The sequence below is a fragment of the Hemibagrus wyckioides genome, linkage group LG27 (assembly GCF_019097595.1).
Source record: "Hemibagrus wyckioides isolate EC202008001 linkage group LG27, SWU_Hwy_1.0, whole genome shotgun sequence".
NCBI lineage: Eukaryota > Metazoa > Chordata > Actinopteri > Siluriformes > Bagridae > Hemibagrus > Hemibagrus wyckioides.
The window spans coordinates 16,688,281-16,700,177 of record NC_080736.1 but is presented as its reverse complement, the minus strand read 5'-3'; the positions used below and the strand labels follow the sequence as shown (position 1 = coordinate 16,700,177).

General features: G+C 41.0%; 1 protein-coding gene and 1 pseudogene across 1 annotated transcript; one reads left to right on the top strand and one right to left on the bottom strand.

Annotated features, from left to right (window-relative positions):
* The first annotated feature begins 1,204 nt into the window (after positions 1-1,204).
* On the top strand, positions 1,205-4,275 carry LOC131347752 (hatching enzyme 1.2-like; annotated as a pseudogene).
* Positions 4,276-9,305: 5,030 nt separating this feature from the next.
* Positions 9,306-10,376, bottom strand: LOC131347442 (hatching enzyme 1.2-like). Its single transcript, XM_058381485.1, has 4 exons — positions 10,259-10,376; positions 10,010-10,150; positions 9,804-9,921; positions 9,306-9,693 (listed from the first exon to the last, which is right to left on the bottom strand). Exons 1-4 carry the CDS (start codon positions 10,374-10,376, stop codon positions 9,306-9,308), a joined length of 765 nt encoding a protein of 254 aa, XP_058237468.1.
* Positions 10,377-11,897: the final 1,521 nt, after the last annotated feature.

The following is an 11,897-nucleotide window of genomic DNA, read 5'->3' as shown; positions in this document are numbered from 1 at the left end:
AGATGGTATTATCTCAAGATGTGTTCCTGCTTTAGGTACATGTAGACAGATACCGTACATACCATAGAACTGTCCTCATGTTGGACACAAAAACTGTTTCTTTGAAAACTGCAACGTCCCCTTACCCCATGACTGAGTTAGTAGACTTAATGAACTTTTGAATTCAAAGACCTTTTGGTAAGTCGGTAACCAGGAGTTTCCTCTTTTTAGGTTTCTTTTCATATGATGGGTTAAGTTCTCCAACACTTTGATGGTACAATCTTTGAGCTTGATCAGTTCTTATTCTTGCATCTCCAAAGTGAAAGAAATGACGTCTGGAGTCTGGTAGTTGGGACCTAGGCAAAAAGATATAGTGAAGTCAAATCAGGGGACAGTTACATACCTCATTTTAGCTTTGGTGGCTCCTCGATAGGAGCTGACTTTTGGTCGTTGGTATAGAGCAGGACTGGATGTTTGGTCTCCTCTATCCAGTACTTTCAAAGCCAGGTTGAAAATAAACAATTTTCTGTTACTGTGTTTCCTGGTTGTCAATAAACGAGATGGGTAAGAACATGAGTAGAGCATAACATCATGACTAGATCACTGAGGCAGCACAGCTCCAACAGCAACACCTTGATCTTCCAACTTCTACTATGAAGGCCCAGTCTGGGTCAGGAAGTGTTAGGACAGGGCTTGATGTGAAATGATAATGTACATCATCAGTCTGCAGTCTGATGTGTGAGTGGCCAGTAAAGCTATACATTTCATTCAAATGAAGCAGCAAATTCAGCAAACTTTTCCTAAATCGTTTTTGTAATAATTTGTTTGTATTTTCAAACATGTATTAGTTACAGGTCCAAATTCTCCAGAGCAAAAAATGCAACTGTTTGTACATCTTGGATAAAAATCACATGACATTAAGCTATATGGATCAGATATTCATTCAGAGAATGTTTACCTTGTGAGTAAGTCCTTCAAATATACAAGGCACTCCCTAAAACTAAATCCAGAGACACAGATCAACAACCAGTTATTAAGAGGTAAAGCTCTCATGCTGCTTCAGCAAGGCATTAAAGTTCAGAGGATCATCCCTTTAATTCCACACATTAGACAGTGGACAATAACACCTAGAGTTAATCCCCAGAAAGACACTCCAAGTTGACAGTTGGCAGTCACCGAGCTACGGTGAAGGAGCATCCAGATCATCTCCCCATACTGAAGCATCATGGAGTCCAGAGCATCCCTCTCCATTCTATCTCTGCTGCTTGGCCTCTGGCAAACTCTCTATCTCGACCAACCTGAGCACATGGACATCACGTCAAGGATACTCACCATCAACAACGGCCTGATATCTCCCTCGACATACACTACCAGTCAAAAGTTTGGACACACCTTCTAATTCCATGGTCTTTCCTGATGTTTATTTCTTTCTACATTGTAAAACAATGCTGAAGGCGGCCGAAATCCACAATAATGTCCTTTGAACAGTTGATATTGAGATATGTCTGCTACTGATGCTCTGTAAAGCCTTCATAACGCCTCTAATCTGAGGTGCTGTTAATTGGTGATTTCTGAGGCTGGTCACTCTAAATGAACTTCTCCTCTGCAGCAGAGGTCAGTTTTGGTCTTTCTTTACTGGGATGGTCTTCATGTGAGCCAGTTTCATCATGGGGCTTGATGGGTTTTGCAAATGCACTTGACAATACTGTTCTTGCAAGAACTATTCCAGAACACCTGACCTTCGTGTCTTAAAATAACAACTGACTGGTGTTTTTTGTTGTTACATATGGATTACTTAAGTCCATGTGTGTTATTTCATTGTTCTGAAATCTCCATTATTGTTCTAGAATGTAGAAAATAAGTCACTAAACAAAAAACATTGAATTAGAAGGTGTGTCCAAACTTTTGACTGGTAGTGTATATTTTCTACATACACTACTCACAAAAAGTTAAGGATATTTGGCTTTTGGGTGAAATTTATGGAAAATGTAAAAAGTTCATGCTACAGTGATATTATATCAAGAAAGTAGGGCATTTAAGTAGAAGCATGCAATGGTGATTTCCTCACACAAACAAAAGCCAACAACAGTGGTGGGTATACCACAACAAAAAATGTCAATGTCTCAATAATTTGTCATGTGCTCTTGACCATCAATTGCAGCTTGACAACGACGTCTCATAGGTTTTCAATGGGATTCAGGTCTGGAGAAAGTGCAGGCCACTCCATTTGAGGTACCCCAGCCTCCAGCAGCCGTTCCCTAATGATGTGACCTCCATGAGCTGGAGCATTGTCGTCCATGAAGATGAAATTAGGCCTGTGTTGTTCATGCAGGGGCACAATGACTGGATTAATGATGTTATTCAGGTAGTATTGGCTTGTCACTGTACCATTCACAAGATGTAGGGCAGTTCTGTATTGAGTGGACACACCTGCCCAGACTGTAACACCACCACAACAGTGGCTGATGCATAGCGCTCTCCTTGACGTCTCCAACATCGTTGGGTCCATCATTTCTGCTCAACGTGAATCGACTTTCATCAGAGAACAGCACTGAGGCCCCCTGGTCCCTTGTCCAGCATAAATGCTCCCTGGCCTGACACCTGTGCCTGGGGGTGTGGTCAGGTACCCTTGCAGGTCGTCTAGCACACAGACCACGCTGATGTAAACGGTTTCGAATGGTCTGACGTGACACTTGGGTTCCTCTCACTTTCCTTAAATGTGCCTGGAGTTGAGTGGCATTCATCATCCGGTTCCGCAGGGCACTGTTCACAATGAAGCGGTCATCAACGTGGGATGTGGCCAAAGGACGTCCACTTCTATACCTTTCTGTGACTCTTCCAGTCTCTCTGTATCTCTGTCCCAACCTGCTGATGACACTCTGTGACACTCTAAGCTCAGTGGCCACTTCCCTCTGAGAACATCCTGTTTGAAGCCTCACAATGGTGAGGTTCTGTTGATCAATTGTTAGGTGTGGTCTTGGTCTCATGATGTCAAAATGTGAACAGCATGATGAAGAGGACTGTTTAAATACCAATTCTAATGGAACCAGAAAATTTATTGGTGGATTCATGGATCAAACACCGGTTGTGAATTTTGCCATTAAGCACCTTGTTAGAGAACAGCAAGTTCTGCAGAAAGTACTGAAACACTGAACAGTTGGACATTTCATTTCAATTCATTTCATTGTCTGTACCGCTTATCCGTTCTATACTGGAAGCCTGCGCCTATCTCAGGAGTCATCAGGCATCAAGGCAGAAACAGTTGGACATGTGCATTCAAAAGTGTAGAGAAGGTCAAATTAAGTTCACCTGGAAAGGTTATAGTGCATTTTAGGTGCATCTTGAAATTTCACCTGAAAGCCAAATATCCTTAACTTTTTGTGAGTAGTGTATCTGTAATACACCACCATTAGTACAGCTTACTGGTTCTGCTGTCTTTATCCCTTTTTGTTTCTCTGGATGAAGGATCCACTGAACTGTTGTTGGAGGGAGACATACTCTTGCCAAGAGGTAGGAATGCTCTGGTCTGCAGCAACAGCAGCTGCTTTTGGAAGAAGTCCTCAAATGGCCTAGTGGAGCTGCCTTACAAATTGAGCAGTGTTTTCTGTAAGTGAAAACTTCTATATTGTCCACTTATGACACATCTCTGTTTATTTCTCATTATGGTGTTGACCATTTTCCTTACAGCTTTCTCTGACAGGACTGTAATTGCCAATGCCATGGCCTCCTTCCACAACAAAACCGGCATTCATTTTATGCCCAGGACAAATAAACTTCCTACCTCAGCATCAAGAGCAAAGATGGGTGAGAACCACTGAACCAATCCCTGTACCTAAACATGAAATTGGAGTTCTCAAATTCTGTTTGTGTCCTTAGTTAGATGTATGTGACACGGCCAATTCCCCTCTTTTTTCACTCAGATGCTACTCTAATGTGGGCAGATCAGGTGGTGCTCAGGTGGTTTCTCTCAGTAGGTCTGGTTGCGTTTACTATGGCATCATTGAGCATGAGCTGAACCATGCACTTGGTTTCCACCACGAGCATACTAGGAGTGACTGCGACAAGTACGTCAAAATCAACTGGGCAAACATTGACCCAAGCACGCAGTCTATTTTTAAGCTGAAGAACACCAACAACCTCAACACTACTCCTCTGTGATGCACTTCGGAAGAACAGCTTTCTCCATCAACGGGCTGGACACCATCACTCCCATTCCTGATCCATCAGTGAACATTGGAGAGAGACGAACTTTCCGCCATCGACATCCTGAGGATCAACACCCTCTACAAGTGCTGAAATTGTTTAGAGATTTTGACTTGATTTTAATTTTGATTTTGTGCTAACAAAATGTGTAATCATACCATAAAATAGCTACATGCTTTTGTTTAGTGTGTACTTTATTTCAGTGAAACTAAATGAAAGAGTTTTTATCATGTTAGGACCATGAGCATCCAACAAGATTTATTGTTACTTTCAGTGTTGTATAAAGTACCCAAAATTAAAATATTTAAAAATACACAGCTATGTGTGGACATAGCCTAAAATCATCACTAACCACAAACTTCCTTTACTGCAAATTTGGACACAGGTTTTTTTGTAATAAGTAACGAAAATGCAAAACAGTAAAAGTATAGAATTTGTTTCAAAACAGTAGTGAAGTAATAGTAAAAGTTGACAGAAATATAAAAACTCAAGTAAAGTACAAAAACTCTCAAAAAATACTTAAGTAATGTAACGAAGTAATTTTACTTCATTACATTACAACACTGGTTACTTTCACCTTTATATCACATATGTACTGGCATTTTATTGAATGTTGTTTTGTATAATTGAAACAGCAAATTGACTTTTATTACTGTATATAAATATAAAACTATATATTTGAGGAGTCATCAACTTTAGACTCAGCTGCACAAAGCATATCCAGTGAGAGAATCCTAATACACCATGTCCTGTTCATTTGATATAATTGAACCAGCACTTAGACATGAATGACCACATATAAATACAATGCTCAAAAAAATTAAAGAAACATTATGAAATCACATCAGATCTCAACAGGAAAAAATATCATGCTGGACATATATATATTGATGTAGACTGGGTAATGTGTAAGGAATAAAAGGATGCCACATTGTTTGATGGAAATGAAAATTTTCAACCTAAAGAAGCCTGAATTCAAAGACACCCTTATAATCAAAGTAAAAAAATTATGCAGCAGGCTAGTCTGTACAATTTCATTGTAGCAACTCAAAATGGTACTCAGTAGTTTGTATGGCCCCCACATGCTTGCTTGACAACATTGGGGCATGCTCCTAATGAGACGATGGATGGTGTCCTGGGGTATTTCCTCCCAGATCTGGATCAGGGCATCACTAAGCTCCTGGACAGTCTGAGGTGCCACGTGGTGGCGTCGGATGGACTGAAACATAATGTCCAAGAGGTGTTCTATTGGATTTCAGTCAGGTGAGCCTGTGGGCCATTCAATAGTATCAATTCCTCCAGGAACTGCCTGCATACTCTCACCACATGAGGCCAGGGATTGTTGTGCACCAGGAGGAACCCAGGACCCACTGCACCAGCGTAGGGTCTGACAATGGGTCCAAGGATTTCATCACAATACCTAATGGCAGACAGGGTGCCATTGACTAGTCAGTAGAGGTCTGTGCGTCCCTCCATGGACATGCCTCCCCAGACCATTGTTTGATTGTTTCACACCAGTCTGATTGTTTCACACCAGTGGCCTGCTGGAGGTCAGTTTGTAGGGCTCTGGCAGTGCTCTTCCTGTTAGATACCGGTCCTGCTGATGGGTTAAGGACCTTCTACAGCCCATTCCAGCTCTCCTAGAGTATGTAACAGTCTCCTGGAATCTCCATGCTCTTGAGACTAAGCTATATGACACAGCAAACCTTCTGGCAATGGCATGTATTAATGTGGCATCCTGTATAAGTTGGTCTGCAACCTCTGTAGGGTCCAGGTATCACCTCATGCTACCAGTAGTTACACTGAACCTAGCCAAATGCAAAACTAGTGAAAAACAGTCAGAAAAGATGAGTAGGGAAAAAAAATGTCAATGGCTTCCACTTGTAAAACCATTCCTGTTTTGGGGGTTGTCTCATTAGATGCATTTACATGGACACTTTTTAAACAGATCGGACTGAATTCAATCAGATTGACGAATCCGATCACAGCATTTACATGAACGCGGTATAAAGTAATCAGATTGTTATGTGCGTTTACATGACACATGATTAGAATTGAATTAGATCTTTTGACATGCGCACAGTCCATGAAAACATCTGTACGTCATACATCATTCGTATCAACATCCGTACGTCATACGTCATTCTTGCTTCATTGTACATGCGCAGAACTTTCCAGGAACATATTCCATCTGATTAAGTGTTTACACGTCCTCTCGATCAGACTAAAAATGGTTTAAACCACCCCTTACCATCTGATTGAAATTTTAATCAGATGTGGCAAATTCCATCCGATTGACGTGTTTACATGACACTTTTTTAATCTGATTGTGCTTCTAGTCCTGTTACAGTCAGATTACAAGTGTCCATGTAAACGCACCCATTGTTGCCCATCTAGTGCACCTGTTGTTAATTTCATTAACACCAAAGCACCTGAAACTGATTAACAACCCCATCTGCTACCCAAATGACCAGATCAATACCCCAGGAGTTTAATTGATGTGATGCTATACTCTGATTAAAAAGTGTTCCTTTAATTTTTTTTGAGCAGTATATAAGAAGCTAGGTGTTTTTCCATAACTTTGGAATCACAATAGTCAGACCTGAATCCAGAAGCTAGGCACTCAACTTCAAATCCTCAAAGTACCATTAACTTGTTGGGAACCACAAACAGTGCTGGTTAACGAGCAAACAGGTGTCAGGATGGTTGGACATTTCCTTGCCGGAACACTAGGGGGCTTTCTGGCAGTGTGTGTTCTGTGTCATGTGGTTTGTTTTGTTTTGTATTTTCATGTGTTTGCCCTGCCCAGTCCTTAGTCCCTCCTTATCTCTGCACACCTGTTCCTAATGTGTCATTATTATTTTCCCCTATTTATACTGGTTGTGTTGCATTTGTTTTTTTGCTGAGTCTCTGTCATAAGTGGCACATAAGTAGAAAAGTGCCTTTTCTAGTCCCAGTATTTTGGTTGTGTATTGCTGCTGCTGAGTTTTTTCCCCCAGTGTTTCCTGTGTACATCGTTGTTTATTTAAAATAAAGTTATATACCCCAAATGCTGGTTGCTATCACTGCATTTGGGTCTGACCCTGCTCTGTGGAGGCACCCCGATTGTGACAGAAGGACTCAGTCATGTACAGACCCGGCGGGATAGCTTTGGCCAGGCACTTAAAGCCTTTGGAGCTGATTTGGAGTAAGTTTATTTCCCGCCTTCAAGGACCAACTTTTTCCCTTGTGGATTTTTTCCGTTTTCAGTTGTAGTGAGCATCGCTCTGCATCTGTTCCTGGGGGGACGTTGCCCCGCTTCCTGGTTCATGTGGAGGACGCTGCCTCACTTTATTGCCTGCGGAGGATGTTGTCACCCTACTCTGCTTCTCCTGCCTTTCCAGTATTTGGCGGCTTCGCTCAGCTTCTCGGTTATGTGGAGAACGCTGCCGATCTTCTGTACCAGCTGAGGATGTTGCAGGCCTGGTTCCTTTTCTCTTCCGGCCTTCTGTGGACTGCTGCTCATGTGAGGACATTAACCTTTGGCATTAAGCAAAGGATGTTAAACTCCCTCCCTCCCTTTTATGTTGCTCAGCTGGGGTCGTCCCTCAGCATCTATGCCTTGGTCTTGGACTTCGTCGGACTTTGTAATACCTCAACCCTGGGGTAAGGGGACAGCGTAGTTTCTAAAGTAATAGTTTTAGTGCCCAGCATGATGACAGGTCTTTGGTACTTACCTATCTATGATTACCCAAAAAAAGATTAGATTAGATTACATTCAACTTTAGTCACTGCACATGTGGGTACAAGGCAACGAAATACAGTTAGCATCTAACCAGAAGTGCATTTTCGCAGTGCAAATAATTAGCATATATAATTAAGTACATAACAATAAATAATTTGCATATATAAACAATATACAAAAATATCTAAATAATTTGCATATATAACAGTATATAAACAGTATACAGCGGGAGGTAAATGGAATGAGTAAATGCAATGAGTGCAAATGAGCAAATGATTATAGTGGTGCAATAAAGAAGGTGTTGTATACCATGATAATAAGTAAATATGTAAACAGTATACAGAGGAGTTTTGTACAATGAGTGCAATGATTTAGATGTATGCAATGAGGAGGATATTGTATACTATGATAAATAATTTGTACGTGTAAACTGTACACAGAAAGGGTTATATACAGAAAAAGGTTATATACACTGATAATAATGTGTTCAGTCAATGTGTGTGATCGGGTGGAGGTAGAGTTCAGCAAAGAAACAGCTGTGGGGAAAAAGCTGTTCCTCAACCTGCTAGTCTTGGTCTGGAGGCTCCTGTAGCGCCTCCCAGAAGGCAGGAGGGCAAAGAGTCTATTGGCAGGGTGATAAAAGTCCTTTATGATTTTGCGTGCTCTGGTAAGACAAGAATACATCTTGAGATAAAACCACCAGTCTGGTCAATAGGAATAGGCTTTCTGCACCATTTTTCTCACTTTCTAAGCTATCCTCAGCTTTCACCCCTCATGGAATAATAAATAATATTGTCCACTTGAAGTGTTTTCTCAGCTGTAAGATGGTTTGGTGCATCTCTAAGCCATGCTTATTAGTTTAACCAACAGTCTCTTGAACTGACAAACAGAATGAAACAAAATACATGAACAGCCTTAAGATATCTCCACCACAAATACCTGGAGTAGTTCAGTCTGTTTGGAAAATATTTGAACAAACGTCTAGTATATTAGGATTTTTTCACAGGATGTGTATTTGCGATCAAGTCTAATGTTGTTGACGATCCTTAAAGGTTTAATTTTTATATTTATATGTAGTCATACACGTTTAAGTGCTGGTTCAATTATACCAAACAATATTTAATAAAATACCACTAGGTATGTGATACAAAGAAGGAATGTTAAAGGACAATAAATCTTGTTGGACATTCATGATCCTGGCATGATAAAAACTGTTTGATATGGTTTCAGTGAAATATGTTATTAAAGTACACACTGAGAAAAAGATGCATGTAGCCATTTTATTGTATGATTCCATCTTTTGTTAGAACAGCAAGTAAAGTCATCACTGATTCCTCTATCTTTAACAGTTACACAATGTTAGAGCAAAGATAAATCAAGTCAAAAGCGCTGAAAAACATCAGCACTTGTAGAGGGTGTTGATCCTCAGGATGTCGATGGCGGACAGTTCGTCTCTCTGTCCAATGTTCACTGAAGGATCAGGAATGGGAGTGATGGTGTCCAGCCCATTGATGGAGAAAGCTGTTCTTCCGTAGTGCATCACAGAGGAGTAGTCGTACGGTGTGTTGAGGTTGTTGGTGTTCTTCAGGTTAAAATTAGACTGTGTGGTTGGGTCGACGTTTGCCCAGTTGATTTTGACGTACTTGTCACGATCACTCCTAGTATGCTCGTGGTGGAAACCAAGTGCATGGTTCAGCTCATGCTCAATGATGCCATAGTAAACGCAACCCAACCTGCTGAGAGAAACCACCTGAGCACCACCTGTTCTGCCCACATTAGAGTAGCATCTGAGAGAAAAAAGAGGGAAATTGGCCATATCACTTATGTCATACTAAGGACACAAACAGAATTAGAGAACTTCATTTTCAGGTACAGGAATTGATTTTGTGGTTCTCACCCATCTTTGCTCTCGATGCTAAGGTAGGAAGTTTGATTTGTCCTGGGAACGAAACGAATGCAGGTTTTCTTGTGGAAGGAGGCCATGGCATTGGCAATTACAGTCCTGTCAGAGAAAGCTGTGAAGAAAATGGACAACACAGTAATGAGAAATGAACAGAGATGTGTCATAAGTGGACATGGTGAATAAGGAAGTCGTTCACTTACAGAAAACACTGCTCAATTTGTAAGGAACCTCCACTAGGCCATTTGAGGACTTCTTCCAAAAGCAACTGCTGTCACTACAGACCAGAGCATTCCTACCTCTTGGCAAGAGTATGTCTCCCTCCAACAACAGTTCAGTGGATCCTTCATCCAGAGAAACAAAAAGGGATAAAGACAGCAGAACCAATAAACAGTACTAATGGTGGTGTATTACACATATGTAGAGAACATATGTCGAGAGAGATATCAGACCATTGTTGATGGTGAGAATCCTTGATATGATGTCCACGTGCTCAGGTTGGTCGAGATTGAGAGCTTGTGAGAAACCAAGCAGCAGAGCTAGAATGGAGAGAGATGCTCTGGACTCCATGATTTAGTATGGGGAGATGATCTGATGCTCCTTCACTGTAGCTTGGTGACTGTCAACTGTCATCCCTCACTTTTTATACACAAGGACACACACAGAGACAACTTGGAGTGGCTTTCTGGGGATTAACTCTGGGTGTTAGTGTCCACTGTCTAATGTGTGGAACTAAAGGGAGGATCCTCTGAACTCAACACTTGAATGTCTTGCTGAAGCATGAGAGTCAGGAGATTGGTTGGATATTCAGGAGTAATGGATGGACTTTAGCTGGACTTTATCTCTTAATGACTGGTTGTTGATCTATGTCTCAGGATCTAGTTTTAGGGAGTGCCTTGTATATTTGAAGGACTTATGAGTTAACTCAAGGTAAACATTCTCCGAATTAATATCTGATCCACAGAGCTGAAGATCATGTGATTTTTATCCAAAATTTACAAATATGTATATTTTGTTCTGAAGAACCAGGACCTACAAATAATAAATGTTTGAAAATGCACATAAATTGATTAATCAGGGAAAGTTTTTTTGAATGAAATGTGTAGCTTTACTGGCCATTCTCACATCAGACTGCAGACTGATGATCATTTCACATCAAGCCCTGTCCTAACACTTCCTGACCCAGAATAAGCATTTATAGTGGAAGTGGGAAGATCAGGGTGTTTGGGTTGGACCTGTGTAGTCTCAGTGATCTAGTCATGATATCGAACTCTACCCATGTTCTTGTACAACTCATTTATTGACAACCAGGAAACATAGTAACAGGAAATTGTTTATGTTCATCCTGGCTTTGAAAGTGCTGGATAGAGGAGACCAAACACCCAGTCCTGCTCTATACCAACTGCCAAAATTCAGCTCATATCCAGGAGCCACAAAAGCTAAAATGAGCGAAGTGTCCTTACCCTGATTTGACTTCACCCATCTTATTGACTAGTTCCCAACTACCAGACTGCTGATGTCTGTTCAGTCACTTTGAAGACACAAGAATAAGAACTTACCAGGGAACACAAGCAATCAAGCTCAAAGATTGTACTATCAAAGTTTTGGAGAACTAAACCCATCATAAAGAAAGAAATCCAAACAGAGGATCTCCTGGTTACCGATCTACCAGGATGTCTTTGATTCCAAAAGTTCATTAAGTCTACTGCCTCATTCACTGGGTAAGGGGACAATGTGGACAGGTGGTCTGTTTCAATTTGAATTTCTTTACCATATATCACATATATATCCAGTAATTCTCTTCAGATACGAGAGTGAGAACACCTATAGTGACCATCCTTTCTAGCTCTGCTTTTGATCTGTTAGGCAAAACTTGAAGTTTATTTTAGACTGACCTGCTGTACTGGTTTATTCAGAGAAATGAAGCCCATCCGTAGACAGTCCGAGAGCCCAAGCAATGGCTGTATGTCCCTTTGGACCACGTAGAACTGTAGAGTGTGGATCTGACCATTCAGATGGCAAGGTAACACAGTGGCTCCAGCAGTTTGAATCTCCTCTCCACCATAAGCAACAAGCTTTACATTGCTTGAC